Source organism: Pezoporus occidentalis, unplaced genomic scaffold (genome assembly GCF_034315485.1).
Source record: "Pezoporus occidentalis ecotype Australia unplaced genomic scaffold, CSIRO_AGI_Poc_V1 ctg68, whole genome shotgun sequence".
Taxonomy (NCBI): Eukaryota; Metazoa; Chordata; class Aves; order Psittaciformes; family Psittacidae; genus Pezoporus; species Pezoporus occidentalis.
Genome location: NW_026916030.1, coordinates 1,670,642 through 1,691,895, shown reverse-complemented (window position 1 = coordinate 1,691,895; position 21,254 = coordinate 1,670,642). Strand labels below are relative to the sequence as shown.

The following is a 21,254-nucleotide window of genomic DNA, read 5'->3' as shown; positions in this document are numbered from 1 at the left end:
CTCCCTTCAGGACCTGTGGCATCCAGCATTTAGAAAGAGCAGGTGAGAAGCTCTCCCTCTTCAAGTCCTTCTATTTCTGCATCGTCACCTTTTCCACTGTGGGCTACGGAGACGTGACACCAAAGATCTGGCCTTCCCAGCTCCTCGTCGTCATCATGATCTGCGTCGCCCTCGTCGTGCTGCCGCTCCAGGTTAGCCCTGCCCAAGGATGGAGAGGGATGCAGAGCCTGCGCCCGGGCAGCCCTGCCGATGGGGACAGCAGCTCTCTGCCTTCGCTTGCAGTTCGAGGAGCTCGTCTACCTGTGGATGGAGCGGCAGAAGTCGGGAGGCAACTACAGCCGTCACCGCGCCCAGACGGAGAAGCACGTCGTCCTCTGTGTCAGCTCCCTCAAGATCGATCTCCTCATGGACTTCCTCAATGAGTTTTATGCGCACCCACGTCTGCAGGTGAGGACCAGGCGTGGCGGTGGGTGCTCTGCCCAGCTGCAGTGGATGTGGCAGCGTGTGCTCTACTGGCCAAGGAGAGGTGACAAGTGGTACCCTAGGGCCGCCTCGCTTTGCTGTCTTCATGGTAGGGCTCTCTCTGCCTGTTCCCCCCTGTGTTCTGGCCAGGCCTCTTGCAGCTCTGTGTAAGCACATGGAGTGGGACCACAGGGACTTTTCTAAATGTAGAAGATGTATTTGCTGAATGAACAACCTCAGACGGAAACAGAACATGTAATTGCTAAACCTCTGTGGGATTTAGCCAGCTTTTACTGGAGTATCCCCATATAATGAGTGATCTTCTTGCAAATGGGTGTGCTTTTCCTGCTTCCCAGGATGAAAGGATCACAGATGTGTCAAAGATTTGCATTTCATTCACATACATTTCATTACCACCCCTCAGCCTTGACTCCAGCTTGACGTTCAAGCTGTAAACCCCTGCTCCTTGCAGTCACTTTGCTGTGAGCACGCAGCTCGCTGCTAGTTCCATAGTCAGATGTGCCTGCATTGGCTTTATTACGCAGAACGGGATGGAGATGATGCTGATGTGTTTCCCAAGACAATTGTAGGACCCTGGAGCAGAGGGTGTCACACACCAGGGGCAATACCAGAAGCCCCAGAGCAGCAAAGCCCCATGTGCAGGACCTCCGTCCTGCCGACCCACGGGAGCCTCTCTCTTTCAGGACTACTACGTGGTGATACTTTGCCCAACAGAGATGGACATCCAGGTGCGGCGGGTCCTGCAGATCCCCCTGTGGTCACAGCGAGTGATCTACCTCCAGGGCTCTGCGCTGAAGGACCAGGACCTCATGAGAGCCAAGTAAGCTGAGGGACACGCTGCACAGCCACGGCGAGGCCGGCTCTGCCGTGCAGACCTTGGAGCCACAGAGAGGGTCCCCAGTAATGTCAGCCCAGATGCATGGTGATGGGCGTCCCTGCATGCCTTCCCTGGGGTCTCAGAGGGAGCTGGCAGTGCCCTGGCTGGTATGGGCAGATGCAATTGGCTGTTGCAGTTCATGGAATCGCTGCTCTCTGTTTGCAGGATGGACAATGGAGAAGCCTGTTTCATCCTCAGCAGCCGGAACGAGGTGGACCGCACGGCGGCGGTGAGCCAGGCCTAGGGGTGGCATGGTCAGAGATCGTTCATTCCTCAGCCATAAGGGACCGGGGTGATGGCTGCGTCTCGCCTCTGCCCAGCACAGGAGGGCATCAGGAGGCAGCTGGAGTGACAGCGTGGGCTTGAGAGCTGAGCCCCTGCGGGTTCATCTTCCTTCTGCTGTCCCAGTTTCCCATCGGTGCTGGGTTTTGGGGAGCAGGAGGAGCAGCTCTCCCCCGTTGGGGTGCTGGAGGACCCTTTGCCATAGGTCTCCATGGTGGCCGGGTGCTTTGCGTTTCATCCTTGGTTGGAAGCACTGGGGGAAATAAGCCATCAGACAAGCAGCTTTTGCTCTTTTCCTCGGTAGGATCACCAGACCATCCTGAGGGCCTGGGCTGTGAAGGATTTTGCTCCGAACTGTCCCCTCTATGTTCAGATTCTAAAGCCTGAAAACAAATTCCACGTCAAGTTTGCTGGTGAGTTGAAGGGGCTGTGCGGGAAGAGAATTAGCTCAGGACGGGCTTCTGTCTGCTGCAAGGGGCTGTCAGCCCTGTTACGATGCGCACTAAAGCCTGCAGCAACGTGTGAACCCCACACATTGCAGCAGCGTGGCCTCAGTGGGCTGGTGTCACCCTTTCCTATGGTGTCTGCCTGTCCCTGTTTCCCTGCCTGCATCAACCCCATTCATGGTGTTGCTCAGGGGCTGTCGATCGGCTGAAAGCCCCCCCCCAGGAGCAGCAGGAGGAGGGAGCACCCATCCCCAAGCACCACACCAGCACCCCCAGCACTGTCAGCAAGGAACCCCTCCGTCCCCCTCCCTGCTGCGGCAGTGACAGCCCCCTCTGCCTTTCAGATCACGTCGTCTGTGAAGAGGAGTGCAAATACGCCATGCTGGCGCTGAACTGCGTCTGCCCCGCCACCTCCACCCTCATCACCCTCCTGGTGCACACCTCCCGCGGCCAGTGAGTGCTGCCTGCCCCTGCCTGCCCTGCCTGCCCATGCTCTGGGCCCAGGGGGAGAGGGTGAGGGTCTGCCATGGGTCTAGAGGGACCCAGCAGGGACCCGGGACCCTGCTCCAGGTCGGGAACAGAAGCCCGTATTGCAGGGAGAGCGCAGCAGTGCAGGTGGGCTGCCAGCAGCAGCTTTCCAGGGGCTGGGAACTGAGATGTTGTCTTTATACCGGCATGGTACCTGCTGGTGGGAGGGTTAATTCGCAGCTCGTACAAGCGCAGGCCCTGCAGGCTGTTTGGAGGGTCCGTACACAGCGGGGTTGTGGGTCCTGAGCTCCTTGGCCAGTCACAAGTGTCTGCGTTTTGGGTGAAGTGCCACCAAAGGAGTTATGAAACCTCATTGCCAGACGGCTCCTTCCCTGTGCTCCGAGCTGTTTGCCAACAAGGGCTCTGAACCCTGCCTCTGCACCCCCCGGGAGCCCTCATTGAATAAAAAGGCACTTAAAATCAGCAATGAAAATGAGCTGCAAACACCACAGCTCACGGTGGCACGTCCCTGCGATCGCACTGCTGCTGGGCTAAATACGCTTCAGTGCTCATCAGCACTCCCGCTGTCGGGGATGGATGGTGTAATGGGGCCTGTGCCAGCGCCAGCGGGTCCCATCCTGGCACCATCGGGGGGTCCATCCCCGCACGCTGCTGCTGCTGTCATTGCAGGGAGGGCCAGGAGTCCCCGGAGCAGTGGCAGCGGATGTACGGGCGCTGCTCGGGCAATGAGGTCTACCACATCCGGATGGGCGACAGCAAGTTCTTCATGGAGTACGAAGGGAAGAGTTTCACCTACGCCGCCTTCCACGCACACAAGAAGTGAGAGCCAGGGGTGGATGCGGAGTATCTGGCACTCTGCATCTCTGGGGGTCAGGGCTGGGGCTGGAGGGTGCTGTGAGGTCTCTTGTGCAGCATTCTCCAGCTGTGAATGCCCGCGTTGTGCTCCCGGAGCAGGTACGGGGTCTGCCTGATCGGCATCCGGAGGGAGGAGAACAAGAGCATCCTGCTGAACCCCGGCCCGCGGCACATCATGGCAGCATCCGACACCTGCTTCTACATCAACATCACCAAGGAGGAGAACTCTGCCTTCATCTTCAAGCAGGAGGAGAAGCAGAAGAAGAAGGGCTTTGCTGGGAGAGGTACCTATGATGGTCCATCCCGCCTGCCTGTGCACAGCATCATCGCCAGCATGGGTGAGTTGGTGGGGCAGGGGGGTAGTGAGGGTCCCCAGAATGGGGCAGGAGCCTGCACACTCCATCTCCTTCCACAGTCACCTCCCCTCTAAAATACACCCTGCTCCTTGCTCCCTGGCTGCTCTCAGCAAGCTCAGATATCGTTATTAAAGATTGATGCCCATGCTTATTAACAGCATTTGCATAAACCCCCCAAGCCCTGGCTGGAAGAATGAACGCCGATGGCCACATCCTAAATCACATCTGTGATTCACAGCCCGACGAGGAGCGCAGTTCGCTCTGCAGCGAGTGGTGCATTTCCTCCCATAAAAAACGCCATGAGTCACTACTTCCAGCTTGTATCTGGGCAGAGCGGGTTTTGGGGAGGCTGAGCTGCACCAGCAGATTATATTTCAGGCAAATAAGTGATGCGTTTGTACTCATGAGCAGCAATTTGCATTGATTATCTCCGGCAAGGCGCAGGGCGCTTTGCTCAGCAGTGTTTGCCAGTGTTCTCCTTACACGGGTCATTTGCAGAGGGACCTTTGAGAGGGAGGGAAATCGCATGGGTGCCTGGAGGGCTCAGTGTGAGCTAAAGCTCCATAAATAGGTTTGAGTTTTGGAAGGAGGGCAGGCTGGGGAGGCCTCCCCTGCCCTGGGTGAAGAGGTAGAGCTCATCAGCAGGGACGCAGGAAGTGGAGGAGGGTGTTGTGCTGTGTTGGAGGCTGCCTGCCTGCCCCTCCTAGGGAGCTTGAGGATGATGGGGGCAAAGGGGTGTCCATGGGGAGGGCAGCTTCCCAGCAAGGGCAGACACAGTGGCATCAGCTTGTTCCTAACGTGGCTGGTGTCTCCCAGCGCCTGCAAAGCGGGGTGAGGCTGGGTGGTTGTCCTCCCTGAGCTACAGCTGAATAATGAACTGCTATAAAGCCAGGTTTTGCAATAGGTGGGCAAGTAGTGCAGCCAGCCACAGTGGGGTGACAGAGAAGGTGATAGTCTCCAGGGCCAGCAGCCTGCACCCACTACAGGAGTTGTGCCCCAGGGAGATGCTCCACACAGCAGTGCCCAAGCAGAGCTCACTGGTGGGTGCTTTGCCTGCACTCCCTGTGCCCACGGATGGTTTAGCTTCCTCTGAGCTGCGTTTACCAGGCTCAAGGGCACGATGCTTTGCTGACTCAGCGCTCTTCACCGCCTTATAGCGCGTTTGCTGTGCCTCCCTCCCCGCCGTGTCCAGGTACAGTAGCCATGGACCTGCAGAACACCGAGTGCCGCCCCGCTAACAGCAGCAAGCTGGCGCTGCCGGCGGAGAACGGCTCCGGCAACCGGCGGCCCAGCATCGCGCCCGTCCTCGAGCTGGCCGACACCTCCTCCCTGCTGCCCTGCGACCTGCTCAGCGACCAGTCGGAGGATGAGATGACGCAGTCGGACGAGGAGGGCTCGGCGGTCGTGGAGTGAGTCACCCGGTTGAGCTGTTCCTCGCTCCATCCCTGTGAGGGTGCTGAGGCGCTGGCACAGGGTGCCCAGAGAAGCTGGGGCTGCCCCATCCCTGGCAGTGTTCAAGGCCAGGTTGGACACAGGGGCTTGGAGCAAGCTGCTCTAGTGGAAGGGGTCCCTGCCCGTGGCAGGGGTTGGAGCTGGAGGAGCTTTAAGGTCCCTTCCAACCCAAACCATTCTAAGACTCTATTATTCATTCATTCAAACACCCATTGTAAATGATGGGTGTTTGATAGTGCTTTAGGGGTGCTGGGGCTCATTCCCTCTCAGCTTTTGCATGAGCACATGAACATGTGCAACACGGGCAATCACTGCTTTTGGGGTGCTTTGGAAACACCTCCTCTGGGTACCAGTGAAGTTGCACCAAGGCAGACGCTGCTGGGGGTGGGCAGGTTGTTCCATCAGTCCTCTCTCCTCCCCTCACTCACTGACATGAAAGGGATTCTGTTCTCCATGGCATATAAATAAAACCTCACAAAATAAACATTTCAAGCTGTTAGTTTATGGCAGCCAGATAAGCACTCGCTTTACTGGTTACCTGTTGGATGCTGTCACAGCCGTGTGGGGAGTTTGCTGCAAACTCTCACAAATGGGCTTTTAATTCAGGTCCGCTTTTAGCTGTTCTTTAAAGGAAAATTTCGGCTTCTGGTTCCATTAGAAATGCAAATGGTGATTTTTTTAAACGAGCTCTAAAATGGGCCATGAGGTGGTTTTGTTTCTTTATGTGGCTCAGCATTACCCTCCTCTCCTGGAGCTCACCGCTCTGCCTCCCTTAAACGATGCTTAATGGTGCTTAATCTGCTGCGTCTCCCCTCTGCTGGGAGCACTGCTTACTTACAATCTCGTAACCCTTTGTATGGCAAAAGTCATTCCTAAATATGTGCGTTTTGGGAGACCTCCAGCTGCTGCAGGGCGGGGGGGTTGGAGCATCAACCAGTGCTGAATCCTGGGCTGCTGTTCCTAAACGTTATTGCCAGCACCTGAGCGCTGTGCCTCTGGAAAGCTCCCCCCATGTCCTCACGCTGCTGGTTTTGGTCTCTGCTGCAGGTACGTGAAAGGCTACCCCCCGAACTCCCCCTACATCGGGAGCTCCCCGACTCTGTGCCACCTTTTACCGGAGAAGGCCCCATTCTGCTGCCTGAGGCTGGACAAGGTACAACGGGGCTGCAGCCCCCCGGGACGGGACGGACGGCTCCGTGCGTGGTGGGTGGGTGAGAGCCTCACGCTGAGCCCCTGCGCTGCCTTCCACCGCACAGGGCTGCAAGCACAACAGCTTTGAAGATGCCAAAGCCTACGGGTTTAAGAACAAACTGATTATCGTTTCGGCAGAGACGGCTGGGAATGGGCTCTATAACTTCATTGTCCCCCTTCGTGCGTACTATCGGTCCCGCAAAGAGCTGAACCCAATTGTGTTGCTGCTGGACAACAAGCAAGTACTTTTCCGTGGATGTTTTCCATCGCACTGAGCCCTCCCCTGTGACTTCACGAGCATCTCACACTGTGGGGATGGATGCGTGGGGGAATGGCAGTGCCACTGTTGGGTATCGTGGCTTATGTTGGCCCTGGGAACTCCTGTGTGGGTTTTTGTGTCTATCTTTACCCCATGGACTTGATGAAGCACCTTGATCTCTGTTGCTCTTCCTCCAGGCCTGAGCACCACTTTCTGGAAGCCATCTGTTGTTTCCCCATGGTTTACTACATGGAGGGCACGATCGACAAGTAAGCGTTTCCACTTACGTCCCTTGTAGCTTATGGCACTGCCTAAATGTGTTGAGTTTACCCCAAGCCAGACTTTCGGGTCATCCCATGAGAAGCCCCAGGGCTGCTACCGTAGAGCTGAGCCCACCCTTGGCTTCGTGGGCTATCGAACCCCCTTGGTAGATGGGAGCAAGCGCAGAGGCAGCGGTTGGGAGCAGCCTGGGCTTGCTGTAGCGCTGCACGTCGCAGCGTGCTGCTTCCCTGTGTCCTTTCCAAGGGCTGACCCTGCGCTCTTCTCTTTGGGAACTGCCCAGCCTGGACAGCTTGCTGCAGTGCGGCATCATCTACGCCGACAACCTGGTTGTTGTGGACAAGGAGAGCACGATGAGCGCCGAGGAGGACTACATGGCAGATGCGAAGACCATTGTCAATGTCCAGACCATGTTCAGGTGAGGGGTGAGCACTGCCCTGGCTCCTGCATAGCCACTGACCTGTGCTGCAGGCAAGGCTGGGAAGGCTGCTGGTGGCCAGGGTGGTGGCTATGGGCAGTGGGACTCACCTGTGGTTGGACTTGCTCTGGGAAACAGCATCTCATCAGCTCTTTCTGACCTCAGACAGGTACAGGGATGGTTTTGGTCTTCCGCAGGCTTTGAATACATGGAACACTCTCGCTTCTGAGTAAGCTGCAGGGAAACAGGAAAACAGGTCTCTTTCCATTGCAGGCTCTTCCCCAGCCTCAGCATTATCACGGAGCTGACCCACCCCTCCAACATGAGGTTCATGCAGTTCAGAGCAAAGGACAGTTACTCTCTTGCCCTTTCCAAGCTAGAGAAGGTAAGAGAAAGTCTTCCCCTGCACATGGGGCCTGGGAAGTCAGTGCTGGGAGTGACTACGGTTTTGTTCCTCAAAGTCCTGTACTCTTCTGCATGCTGCAGCTACCATAGGCAGTGGGCATCTACCTGAGATAACCTGCAGAGAATGAGTGAGCAGTTGATCTTTGGGCTCATTGCCTCCTTCTATTTGTGTGTTAATTCAGTGGTGGGGGTTTGTACTACTGCTGTGCTGGGCCTCTGCATCAGGTTTACTGCTGTGACTGCAGTAAGGGGAGGCAGCGAAGTCACTTTGCTGAGACAGATCTTCCAACAAGGGAGAAAACACCCCTGAACCACACACTGGGGCATTCAGCCAGCGTCAGAAAGCCCCAACCCATTGCTAAATGCCCTGGAGGATGTGAACAAGCCCCGGTGGGTGTTCACATCTCCCATTCCTCCTCCAGAAAGAGCGAGAGAATGGCTCCAACCTGGCCTTCATGTTCCGGCTGCCCTTTGCAGCCGGGAGGGTCTTCAGCATCAGCATGCTGGACACGCTGCTCTACCAGGTAAGAGCCCAGCGGGCTCTGTGTGCACCCTGCAGCTGTGGCCACCCCTTTGCATCCCCCAGTGCATAACTGAGCAAGCCTTTTCTCTGGGTTCCTGCCCAACGTCTCCCCGCAGTCGTTCGTGAAGGACTACATGATCACCATCACTCGGCTGCTGCTGGGCCTCGACACCACGCCGGGCTCCGGCTACCTGTGTGCGGTAGGTGCCAAGTCCTCAGGGTTGAAACCATCAGGTCATCACAGATCTGGTGGGATCTGTCAGCCTGTGCGTGGGGATGGAGGGTTCCCATCTTCCACCCTGGAAGATGGGGGGTAGGCAACATTGCCAGGTCATTGCTCCCCTTCCATTGTGTGTGGGGAACCTCAGTGCTACCAAAAGTACAAAAGCCCAAGAGCTGCCAAGGACCAAAGTCCTTGTTTTGAAGGTTGGAAATTGCCCCTGGTCTTTCCGTGGACCTTCACTTTTGGGACTGGCAGGGATGAGGTGGGGTAAAGCTCAGGTGCTCCTCAGGTGGCTTTGCATGGCGCAGGATGGTTGACGTTTGTCCTCTGTTGCTCAGATGAAGATCACTGAAGATGACCTGTGGATCCGGACCTACGGCCGCCTCTTCCAGAAGCTCTGCTCCTCCAGCGCTGAGATTCCAATTGGGATTTACAGGACGGAGTCACACATGTTTGCAACCTCTGAGGTAGGGGCATGGTGGTGGTGTGTGCCTGGAAGCGGCTGCTGGTGGTCCCAGCTGAGCATCACCACACAGCAGAGATGTGGTCCATGGGGCTGGCCACGTCCATGGGGCCCTTGGACCTGGGTGCAGCATCAGTGGGGAGGAGCGAGGGGAGGGGAAGCTCTGCCTTTGTTTCATGAGTGGCTCTGTGTCTGCATTGTGGTGGTGGTGTCCTGATTCCCAACCAGATATGCTGGTCTATGGGAGTGCCAGGTCTGCAGGCAGCAGCCTGGCTGCGGGTGGACAGGGGGATTTTATGGGCACAGCTCTGCCATGCTGCAAGGCGCTGAGTCCGTGGGGAGCAGGGGGGATGTGGCACAGTGGGGGTGCCCCTTTGCTGGGCTCACTTTGGTTTTCCTTCCTTTCCCCTGCTGCAGCCCCACGACATCAGGACGCAGGTGAGTGCCGTCTGTGTCCGGGTGCTTGGCTGGTGCTGGGCATTATCCTGGCTGCCAGCGCTGCCTCCTTGTCCCCCCCGACCTGGAGGCTGGCCTGTGGGCCAGCAATGGTCTGGCTTGTGCCAGCAGCTCCTCTGGCCACTGAGAGCCACCACACTGCCTGTCCCCATGGAAGGGTGATGCCACCTGAGCGTCAGCAGTCCGGGAATGCCAAAGTCTTGATTCCCTGAAGTGTAATTAACTGGGATAAGGAGCAGGGGAGTGAGCCAGGCTCTGTTGTAAATCCTTCCAGTTTTCAGCTTTGTGGCAAGTAGCTACAGGGAGCCAAAAGTTGACATTTAATTAAATGCCATCCACCTCTTCTTTAGAGATGCTTTAAACCACTTTATTAATAAATTCCTGCTCTCCGGTGGGATTTCTGCATTGGAGGTGCAGCAGCATGTGTACTGTAAGGTGAAGGAGAGGAAGACAAAGGCATGGTGTAAATGATACCATGTGCCTGTTAGACTCCACTTCTCCCCTGTCTGATGCCCGGGCAGTTCTAGTGGCACAGAGATGATGTGCTGGGAGAGTGCGCGTGTGTCAGAGGGAGGATCCCGTCCCAAGGGAGACACCCACCCCATCAGAGACAGGACGGGCTCTTCCAGCTCCCCCCTTGCCCTCCGTGACCTGCTGGGCTTCCAGTCACAGATCTCAATCAATGTGGAGGACTGCGAGGACACGAAGGACGTCAAGGAGCACTGGGGCATCAAGACCGGGCACCACCGGAACTCGTGCTCCAGCGACCAGTCGGAGCACCCGCTGCTGCGGCGCAAGAGCATGCAGTGGGCCCGGCGGCTGAGCAGGAAGGGCAACAAGCACTCCAGCAAGACGGCCGAGTGGATCAGCCAGCAGCGCCTCAGCCTGTACCGGCGCTCCGAGCGCCAGGAGCTCTCCGAGCTCGTCAAAAACCGCATGAAGCACCTGGGCTTGCCCACAACCGGGTACGGTAAGTGCCGTGCGGGCGCGCTTCTCTGCGGGGCTGCGTCCCTCTCGTGGGCTCCTCAGGTAACCCCGAGCCGAGCCTAACCCCGAGCTGAACCCAGCCCCATACCAAGCCTAACCCCGTGCCAAGCCTAATCCCCACGCCTAACCCCGCAGGCGCTGCCGGGCTTGGCTCAAGCAATGCCTCATTCCCCAGCTTGCTTGTGCTTCTGCTCAAGGCTGGGGTCCCTGCAGCGCAGAGCCCCCCTCGCCTGCCACCCCCATGGGGGGCTCTGGGATGGGTCCAGGCAGCAGTTCGCAGCGGCAAGAGTGACTCTGGCCCCTGTGCCTGCAGCGGGACCAGGTGTCACCGCGCAGCCTTGGGGCGCGATGCCCCGCTTGCCCCCCGCTTTCTGGCGGCTCAGGACACGCTGCCTGCAGGTCAGCTAACCCCTCCTGCCCGAGAAACCCCTAAATGCAGCAGGGAGAAGTGAAGCCCCATCAGCTGGCGCAGACCCCTTTTGTTGTAGACTTGAATCCTTCCTAAAACTTCCATGGAAAACCTTTCGGTAGCTGCAGGGATGAGTGGTTTGCTTCATTGTGTGCGAGCGAAACCGATGTCTGGCTGCGACGAGCCTGCATGGCCCCGGGGCATCTGCAGCCCTCAGGGTCCCTCCGTGCAGCTGCATTTCTCGTGAAGCTTCTCACCCGCTCAGTGCTGGTGTCTGTGTCCCCCCACAGATGATTCCCCCCCCACCTTGGTTACAACACTGTAGCCTGCAGCTTCCTTGGTTTGGTTTTGCTTTGGTTTTTCCTTTCTTTCTTTTAAGCCATCCTGTGCTGCCGCCTGTTTGCTCCATTCTCGAGGACTGTCCGTCTGTCCCTGCTCACTCGCAGGCTGGCACCGTGCCCTAGCCGGGATGGGAGCCGATTTCGGGAGGTGGGGGGGGGTTGTTCCTCCTCTCCCCATTCTGGCTTCTCCCTTACAGCCCCTGAGGTACATGAAAGAGGGGAGAAAATGTAAAGAAACACAGCACAAGGGGGGTTTGGAGTGGAGGGCATACGGCCGCAGGCATTGGCCAGCCCCATAGGGAGCAAGGCTGGAAAGCTGGCTTGCGGCAGGGCAGAGGGGCTCAGGGCACTCCAGGCAAGGGCTGGCAGTGGTTTATCCCCCTCCTCTCTTTTGTTCCTACATTATGAGTCCCAGAAGCTTCTGCTGCTTTTCCTAGGGAACTTCCAGCTCCCTGCAGCTCTGTTGCAGAGTCTGGAGCATGGCTGACACCATTCACCGCCTTAAGAGAGCTGTTTCACACAGTGTGGGAAGCTGGGGGACAGGGAGCGCTTGAAGCACAGCCCATGCGCCTGAAGCAAGAGCCGCTGTGCCCCAAACACAGGCAGAGGGGAAGGCAGAGGCAGCTTCTCTGCCTGAATGACTTCAAGTGAGGATCCCGAGGGGCCGCCTGCAGCCAGCCCGGCAGGGATGCTCCGGCTGGGTCGGTGTTCGAAACTGCGTCCTTCTCCCGGCCTATTTTGGTTGGAGCAACCCAGGGAAGCTCCAGCAATCGAGGAGGCAGCGGAGGGGCGGGGGGAGATGCAGGACCCGTCTCCCGTCGGGATGGGAGGGCAGTGCCTGGCCGGGATCGGGGCGCTGGGCACAGCGGGGGGACCAGCATCTCCATAACCCCTGCGGCACAGCTCGTCTGCGGCCGGCTGTGCTGGGATGTGCGTTGTCACCGTGTGTCACCGTCAGTGTCTGGACACCCATGGCGTTTATGGACGAACCCGTTGCTCTGCCTTCTGCTCCTTTCCGTTTTCTTTTGCTCATTTGATTGCTGCAGTGCAGGAGCTCGTCTCTGATATTTGCCGAACCATGGCTTGCTGACCTCTCTCTCTCTCTCTGTTTATGTCTGTGCCTTTCCCTGTATGTTCTGTAGAGGATGTAGCAAATTTAACAGCCAGTGATGTGATGAATCGGGTAAACCTGGGATATTTGCAAGGTAATTCCCTTTCCCTGGGAGTCCCGCGTGACTCACGGCGTGCAGCGTACAACAAGATCATGCCAGCTAAGCCCAAACCACACACCCCTGCCGGTTTTCACCTTAGATCCCCGAGCCTTTCAAGCACTGATTTGTTTGTTTCGGAAAACAAAAGCCCGAACGGAGGCGCAAACTGGGCTCCACAAAGCCGTGGAGATAAAAGCCTCAGGGACCCTTTTCTAGCTGAGTTCTTACAGGGAAATCACAGCCCGAGGCTGTCATTAAAAGAAACCCTCCCTCCATCGCTCTGCAAGTTGGTTTTGGTCTGTAAAGCCAGGGGCACCTTGAGGAGGGGGTTTGTGGGGGGCTGAGCACAGCGGAGCTGCTGCTGTGGGCTCTGATGAGATGCTGTATCAGCCCCTTCTCCTCTTGACCCCACATGGGTCAGGCACAGCTCAGGGGCCAGGCAGCATTCGGAAAGCCCTTCACAATCCTTGCCTTGTGTTCTTTAGCATTAGCAAACCCTGTTTTCTAACCCAGGCAGCAGCTCTCACAGGCACTGCCCATGCTGCAGCCACCCCAAGCACCTTGGTGGTGTCTGCAGCGTTGTTGCATCATTTACACAGTGTAAAGGCACTTAAAGCGGTGTAAAGTGCCCTGGAAAGGCCCCATTTGACTGCAGCAATTAGAGGTTAGCAATAGCCCATTCTTGCTCTATTTTAGGCTTCACTAACCCGTGCTTAAGGTGAAAAGTTGGCATTTTCCTATGAGCTGTCCTTCATCAGAGCAGCAGCCCCAGCCGGGGCTCATGGAAGCCCCACGCCAGCACAGTATATTGCCAGCAGGGTGGTGGGTGCTGGGCAGAGCTCGGACCCCGCTGGCATCTCCCCATCCTGCAGAAGAGCTGGGGCTGAGTGAGCACCACAGAGGGTCCAGCACCGTCCATTCACCCCAAACCAGGAGCCCCCATGGGTGAACACCAGACGTTGTGGCATCACTCCCGGTGCAGGAGCTGGAGCTCAGCGCTGGCTCCCCCCCCCCCCCCAAATAAACCCAGTGATTGCTGGGCTGAGCCCCGCCGCTGTGCCGCAGGGGACCCCATGGCAATATACTTGGTGGGTTCAGCAGTGCCTGGCTTGGCTGCATGGGGGTCAGGAAAAGGTGCTTCCATGGAGCAGGGAAACCTGCCGCGAGCCAGGGCCCGTCCCACCTCCCTCCTCATGTCAAGCCCCCTGTGTCCCGCCGGGTCCCAGGGTCTGTGTGTGCCACCCGCACCCCAGCATTGCCACCCCCTGTCCCCGCCTCGCTGTAAGGATGAGCACTGGGATGGACAAGACTCGAGGGACCGGCTGGTACCCAGGGCTGGACCAGCACCCTGGTGCAGCATCTCCCTGCGGTGGTCCCATCCACCATCAGGCAGCTTCTGTGGGCTCGGAGATGCTGGGAGGTGTCTGAGCAGCAAAACAAGGGTCTCATGTCCCCCTGCAAACTCTGCCGGGTGCAGTCCAGCTGCAGGGATGCCCTGGGACCCATCTGGACATGCACTGGCCAAATACATGTGGGGGCCTGTTTGCATCCCTGTGCAGGGTGCCGGGCCTCGTGGCTGCAGTGGCTTGAGCTCATTGCACAGCTATAGACAAGCCCTATTTCAGAGGTTCCACCCCAGTCCTGAGGCTGAAGAGCACCTGGCTTGGCCTCTACCTTGTGCCTGGGGTGATCACGCACCCATGGGTGCTGTTGTGGCTGGAGACTCATCCTGTGTCCTGCTGTGTGGTGGGCAGGGGGAGAGCAGGGATGGGGTGGTGGGAGCAGCTCCTCTCCCAGTGGCCACTTCCTGGTCCTGCTGCCACCAAACTGAGCCCCAGTTGTCTGAGACCAGCAACCATCGGCTGCGCACCGATGCTGCTCAAGAGGGACCCTTCTGACAGCCCAAGAGGTGTCCCAGTGACAGCCTTGCAGCGAGCTGGTGTCCCACCGTGCTGCTCATGCTCCCCTGGTGTCCGTCTGTCCATCCCCTCTCCATCCACATCCATCTGTAAATGGTGGTCTTTGTCGCAGCTCCCCCCTCCCCGGCCGCCCGCAGCCTTGCACCCCCATTCATTTCACCTATGATCTTGTTCTCAGCTATTTTGGAAAGCACCCCCCCACCCCACCCCCGGCCCTGGGGCCACCCCTTTGGCCCTGCAGCACCCATGGGTGGCCCTGAGCCCTTCCCCGGGTGGTCACTGTAGTTTAGAGCCATCCCCGAGTGGCATCGATGGCTCTGGAACTCCATGGAGGTGGTTTCCTTTGGGCAGGAGAAAGAAGCAGTGATTGAACTAAAGCCTGTTGCTGGATGATGCTAAATTAAGTAGTGCAAGAAGGGGAGAAGCGGGCAGAGCGGCCTGGGGGGGGGTTGGCGGCCCTGAGCCAGTGGTTGGACTTGTGCTAGACCTAACGTGGCAAGACTAACCTGTTCCCTTTCTTGCACTAAACCAAGGTAAGAAAACTTACTTTTTTATGGGGGAAAATAGGGACTTTGGAGAGTTACATCTGCCAGCCATGCGGCTGGGGGGCAGTGGTTGGGGAGGCATGGAGGGAGGTGGCAGCAGTGTTCTTGGTGCTCTTCCTGTGGCAATGCCGTGTGTTGGGAATGAGCTGCGATCCCTCAGAGCCGGGTGCTCGGGGATGCTGCAGTGGGGCTGTGGGACCGAGGCCATGGGGTGTCCGTCAGGGCACCCCTCACCAGCCCTGTCCCCTTGTCTCGCAGATGAGATGAACGACCACCAGAACACGCTGTCCTACGTCCTCATCAATCCCCCTCCAGACACGCGGCTCGAGCTCAACGACATCGTGTAGGTGTTGCTTCCATCCCTCTTAGCCTCCCCCTGTGCCCCCAGACCTGCCCCAGCACCATGGCCTGCCCCATTGCATTGTTTTCATCCTTTCTCATAAAGACCAGTGGCGTTTTGCCTCCCTTCCAGGCTGTCCCCGTTCCGTATGGTCCCAAGCAGTGCCCAAACTGCCCCAGCTTTACTCATCACGGTTCTGACTCTCGGTGTGAAGGTTTTCCCTTGGCTTTTGCTGCTGTGCAGCAGAACAAATCACTCTTTATTGTTGAGCACAGCCCCATGGCGCATCCCCACATTTCCCAGCCTTGAGGATGGGCCAGACCCCAGTTTAGTGGTTGCACAGCTCCCTGGTGCTGATGGGGAAGTGTGTGGGGGGTTCCATTGATGTAACCAAGCTGTGCCCCACAGGTACCTGATCCGCTCTGACCCCCTGGCCCACGTGGCCAACGACGGCCACAGCCGCAAGAGCAGCTACAGCAACAAAGTGGGGCCCTGCAACCCCGAAACGCGCGACGAGACCCAGCTCTGAGCGGCCCCTGCCCGGGACAGGGTGAGGATGAGGATGAGGACGGCGGCCGAGGGGAAGGCGGCTGCTGCTGCTGCTGCTGCCCATGGGTGCCCCTGGGGACGGTGATGCCCAGCCTGGCCGTGTGCTGTGCAAGGGGTGCCCAGGCCCCCGGAGGGACGGCACGGACGGACGGGCACCCGCAGGCACCCCGTGGCTTTTAACTTTTTATACCAATACCGCAACTAGTGAGAAAGTCTTCGCTGGTGCTGGTGGGACGTGGCTGAGACCCGACGACAAACGAGCCTGTGAGAGCAGGAGGACTGTGCTTAACATTACCCGCCCCGATGGTGCAGGTTGTTTGCATTTGATGGGGTTTGTCAATACAAGAGCAAAACTGCGCCAAAACCCTTCCTCCCTCACCGGGGATCCCCTCGGGGTACCCGAACTTCTCTTTCACCCAACTCATGTTCTTCACCCTCTGTTGGTTTTCTGTTACGGCATCGATGTGAGGAGCACTCGGAGCTGTGCCAGAGGCAGGGGAGGATGTGCTGGCAGCTGTGGGATGGCTGGAATAGGATGGAACACGGCCATGCAGCTCCTTCTGGTGCCATGGCAGGGCTGCACTGCCTCCGGTGCACCTTAGCCTCTCGCAAACCAAACCAGGTGACTGAACGCCAGTTGCCATCCCTATGGCAATGCCTCTTGCCATACGTGCCCAGCTCTAAGCCCAAGCCCCGGCTGTGGGCACCGTGCCCCTGGGTTTGTGTCCCCCATTGAGCTCATCCCCCATTGCTGCTGCTGTTGGAGCTGGGCACTGATGCCCAGGGGTCCCTGTGCTGGGGTGGGATGGGACAGGCTGGCCGGGAGCAGGCACTGATGGGGTCAGTGTCTCAGCTCAGCCCCTTCCCCTCCTTCCAGGGGTAGTTTGGGGCCTGACACCCGCTCGGCTGCACAGCCTGGGTCTGAATGTCCCCCCTTCCCTTCCCATGGGGCATGACCAGGGCCACCATCAAGGCAGCGGGTTCTGCCTGCGCCCCCCTGCCCGCTGCAGCTCCGTCCATCCTCGCTCGACTTTGCAACCCAGCAACAGCACGTGTCTGCAGCAGAGGTGCATGAATGTACAGATCACCACCAACCCGAGCCCCAGAGCACTGCCTGTGCTGGCCCCCCGCTTCCGACTGCACCCGCGGAGACCTCCCCAGAGCAGAGACACCAGATGCGTTTTCCATCTGTTTTGGCACACTTGTAAAGGTTCTCTTTGGCTGCCAAGTGGATAACTGACTCGTTACCTTTCCAGACCGTTACTTGCATAGGTTAAAACTCCAATGTGCTTTCTTTATTTTAATGAGAAGCCTGTAAAGCACAACGTTGCCATAAACGCCCATCAGCCATCCCGGACCTGCTGCCAGCTGAATGGTTTGGTGCCATGAACGTTTGACTCCTGTTCCCCCTTGACACTCCCAATAAAAGCTGTTTACAAAAGCAAACCAAAAGCAAACCACAGATACCTGTTTGAAGTTGCAGTTTCAAGCAGTTGTGAGATGATCTTGAGGGGATCCTATTTAGTTCTTTGTTATTTGGTCCTGATGTGTTGGTCATGAGGCCCTGTGTGACCTGCACTGGGGACCATCAGCTGATGATACATCATGGGCTTGGAGAGGCACTGCAGGTGAAAGCAATGAGCCCAGCCTGACCCTTCTGCTTCATTTTGGTGTGGGCACAAATCACACTGCTTCTGATGGGGGTTTTGGGGGTTGTTTTGGGTTCTTTTTTCAGTTATTGAGGGTTTTAATCTAGATGCTGTTTGACTTATTTCCATTTGCAATGCAGCATGCCACATGTATCCTTTGAAATAAAGATGTTCTTGTAGGCTGAAGAAGAGAGCGAAGGACAAAAGCACACCTGGGGGCTGTGTTAAAGGCCTCATCACTTATTGCTGTGTTTAATCATCCAGATTACAGCCGGTGATTTTCCAGTCCCCACTTTGCTCTCAAGGGAGGGTGGAACAAATATTAAGGGTTTAGAAAACCCCAACCAACCAAGCACCAAACCCCCAGGCAGAGTGGGTGCTGTGATTACCTGCACGTGCTGGACTGCTCACAACATCACAGGTTTTAGTATGCCCCATCCCTGGCAGTGCTCAAGGCCACGCTGGATGGGGCTTGGAGCATCCTGCTGTAGTGGAAGGGGTTGGAGCTGGATGAGCTTTACATCTCTCCCAACCCAAAGCAGGCTGATTCCATGATCTTTCTCTCTGCATTTGACTGGCTGCTGGTGAGACAGGCTCTGTAAGTGCTGTGTTCTGCAGCTAAACCCAGCCCTGAAACGAGCCAGCCCCGAGCATCCAGGTCAGCCACACACACTGCTGGGTAAGTGGTCCCCATTCCAGAGCCCCCCCAGCTGCACAGACATGGGTGCCACACAGGAGCTCAGCTTTAGGCACCTCCTTCTCCATGGGCACTCTGAATTCTTACAGACCCTGAATACAAGGAAACCATCAACCTAAGAGGAAACCCGCGTACCAAAAGCAGTCTGAACTCCCTCTGGTTTGGGATACTCTTCAATAACAGCCCTCAATCTGACCATATTTTGACAATGCTTCTGTTTTGTCCAAGGTATAAATAGCTGTATTTAAACAGAAAGCTACGTGTGTAAACCCTGGGCGGTTTGCAGACGTTCTTTCTATGGTGTACATTTCTAGCAGGCATTCCCTGGGATGTTGAGCTCCATACTGTAGATACTTGCCTGGGGTCAATGCGAGTCAGAGCAAACGTTTAATTTTTCTAATTCTTTAGATCAGCTCCAATACTAATGTAAAAAACAGAAGTATTTTATTTTTGTAACGGGCCTGGGAATGCTGATGCATCAAAAGGAGCCGTTTCTGCTGGCTTGGAGGGGGCCAGCCCCTGCCCTGCCCTTCCCACAGGGACACTGAGCTTGGAAGAGTAGGATTTGCTGAAGGGAATGGTTGTGTTCCACCGTGGAGATGTGACAGGCCCTGGGGGGAGGCAGGAATGAGGCTGGCCGCAGTAGTTTCAAGTGTAGCAGCAAACGGCTCCATCGCATGTTACGTGTCCACTAACGGTTTCCTACACTAAATATGGACTAAATCCATATATCCTGCATTAAAATTGAATATTAAACCAAATGTTAGAGTATATTTATTTCCTGTTACACCCCTTTTTACCTCAATCTGTACAGAACATGGCATCTTTATGGGCCCTGGGAGACCTCTCATCTCTCCGGGTCAGCTCACGCAGGGATATTTATCAGCAACAGCCAGTATAGCTCCTTCTGAGCCCTGGTCCTGTGACACGTTCTGCTGGAGGCACTGCAGGAGAGGGTTTTGTACAATGACTGTGAAGATGCTTCACGTTTCTGTAAAGACAATGAAAATAAAAGAGCTGCATGCAGCACCCATAGAGCCTGCGTCTCGTTTTGGTCTCGAAGTGAACTTCATCTTAAAGCCCATGGCAAGATGTGGCTCTAGAGTGCCAAAGGCCTGACACATATGAGCCCGTGCTTGGGGTCATCTCTTCCGGACCTTTTCAACCTCAGCTTTCTACTCTCTTGCTCCATTCATGCCCAAAAGACACGTCAGATTTGCTTCCTGCTGTGGTACAGTAACAGCACAACATCCGAACCACAAAACCCACTGCAGGCATCATCCTGTGACTGGTCCCAGCCCTGCCACCCCAGAGCCTGCATCTCCCTGAGCTGATGGAGTTAAATGTAGACCCCTGATTGATTAACTGAGAGCTGTTGAATTGGGCACCTCATCCCTGGCAATGCTCAAGGCCAGGTCAGATGGGGCTTGGAGCAAGCTGCTCCAGTGGAAGGTGTCCCTGCCCGTGGCAGGGCTAGGAACTGCGTGAGCTTTAAGGTCCCTTCCTACCCAGTTCTATGATTCTCTTACTTTACACTGCGGCCCCAAACCCCTGATTGTAGCAAGTGGAAACTCCAAAGAGATCACCAGTTTCTCTGCTGTTAACTCTCCAGTGTAGCAGGGAGAAATCGAGCTGCTTTTGTCTGCACACTCAATGTTCCGGCAGCCCCGTGTTGAACTGTATGGGGGTTTTCAGGGTAAGTGCTTTCAGCTCAGATTATTCTTGAACCCTGCCTCAGAGCATGATGGAAACGTGACAGACACTGACTACAGATGCAAACAGCATGTGCAAATACACGACATGTACAGATGATGCATGAAGAGCTTGGGAAAAAGAAATCGCATTGAAGAGCACTTTAAAGATGTACATTTTTGTGTTCATTATGTGTAAGAAATCAAGAGAGCTATTACTCTATATAGGGAGTAATTCTCCAGCTCAGAGCAGACACAGTGAGAGCACTGTGGTCCACTTGCAGCGAGCTCTGTGGAAGGCCTACACATGGCTTAGGCACTTCTTTAGTGGAGTAAAACACCACCACTTGCTTTCAGACACCCTCTTCTGCGGCCATAGGAAAAGCTGATGCTGTGGCTGTACCTCAAGCTCCCACTTTTTCCTACCCAAACTCCCAGGAAACACAAGAACCTTTGTGAAGCTGGAAGAGGGTTTTTAGCGAAAGCCAGTTGTTTTACACAGCTAAGAGGGTTCAATTAATCCTAGTGTATCACAAACCAGACAGCTTAAGCTATAGCTTGACAAGTTACTTCTCTTGCTCTGGAGCACCAGCCTAGCACCAGTAACTGCCCAGGCCTTTCACCTGGGAGGGTATTTGTGCAAAGCTCGAGCGCTGTGGAAAGGCAAAATGTCATTTTCTAAGCAGGGATTTCTAGAAGATGAGTCGTCAGCAAGTAGGATGCTGGCACCATTCTTCCATGGCAGCTGCCAGTGCACGGATTCCCACCTGTTCTTGCATGGGATGATCTTCAGTCATTGACAGTGCCACTGTCCTACAACCACATTTTACCCTGGGCTGACAGCAGGCAGTGAACACACTGAGGTTGACATTTAGATTATACAAAACCTACGTGAGAAAATGAGTTCTCCCTGCTCCAAAACACTGCCTTTGCCCACACACATCTACAGGTTTCCCCACATTCCCCTGCACACTCACCCACAAATTCTACGTTATCTTCTTACAAGCAGCTGTCTCTTCCTGTTTCCAGGCTAAATTAACAGACCATATTCCTTGCCAAGGTATTTGAGATTAATGGGTTTTTGATAATTAAAATTTAAGATTATTCATTTTCCAGAGAATTTTATCTCTTAGAAGGTGACTTCCTCCTTTACTTCCTCTACGATCCTCAGCTTGGCACCTGGGACTATACCCTGCCTACCGATGAGCTCCTCTCCCTGTCCAAATGGATGTCACATCCTAGTGCTTCCAGTATTAAACAAAGCCACACTGCAGCAGGAAAAATCAGGACCTGATCCAGCACAACGACATCCAGGAGGACGCCTTCTCTTCCAGTCCTTTCTACAGGCAGCGAGATCTCAGCCTGAATGAAATACAGTAAAAAGCACTGGGATCACTGATTCATTCTTTTTTCAATCTACACACAGGGATTAGCTGACTGCAAAAGATTATTGTACAGT

At 56.0% G+C, this 21,254-nt stretch overlaps 1 protein-coding gene across 18 annotated transcripts in view; it reads left to right on the top strand.

The window, feature by feature from the left end:
* KCNT1 (potassium sodium-activated channel subfamily T member 1) overlaps window positions 1–17,220 on the top strand; it is a 75,872-nt gene extending 58,652 nt beyond the window's left edge. For 9 of the 18 annotated variants that reach the window (XM_062641493.1, XM_062641503.1, XM_062641505.1 and 6 more), the window contains 19 exons: window positions 11–191; window positions 283–447; window positions 1,167–1,303; window positions 1,526–1,589; window positions 1,947–2,055; window positions 2,433–2,541; window positions 3,247–3,396; window positions 3,532–3,770; window positions 4,981–5,197; window positions 6,288–6,393; window positions 6,497–6,669; window positions 6,888–6,959; window positions 7,253–7,387; window positions 7,661–7,772; window positions 8,215–8,316; window positions 8,432–8,515; window positions 8,877–9,026; window positions 10,124–10,427; window positions 12,337–13,416. In XM_062641493.1, the coding sequence (XP_062497477.1) occupies window positions 11–191; window positions 283–447; window positions 1,167–1,303; window positions 1,526–1,589; window positions 1,947–2,055; window positions 2,433–2,541; window positions 3,247–3,396; window positions 3,532–3,770; window positions 4,981–5,197; window positions 6,288–6,393; window positions 6,497–6,669; window positions 6,888–6,959; window positions 7,253–7,387; window positions 7,661–7,772; window positions 8,215–8,316; window positions 8,432–8,515; window positions 8,877–9,026; window positions 10,124–10,427; window positions 12,337–12,749 (3,022 nt within the window). In that variant the 3' untranslated portion in view covers window positions 12,750–13,416. Of the gene's footprint in view, window positions 1–10; window positions 192–282; window positions 448–1,166; window positions 1,304–1,525; window positions 1,590–1,946; window positions 2,056–2,432; window positions 2,542–3,246; window positions 3,397–3,531; window positions 3,771–4,980; window positions 5,198–6,287; window positions 6,394–6,496; window positions 6,670–6,887; window positions 6,960–7,215; window positions 7,388–7,660; window positions 7,773–8,214; window positions 8,317–8,431; window positions 8,516–8,876; window positions 9,027–9,418; window positions 9,440–10,123; window positions 10,428–12,336; window positions 13,417–15,127; window positions 15,213–15,617 lie in introns of those variants that run through there. The other 9 variants (XM_062641501.1, XM_062641511.1, XM_062641504.1 and 6 more) reach the window with 7 other exon arrangements.
* The last annotated feature ends 4,034 nt before the right edge of the window (window positions 17,221–21,254 follow it).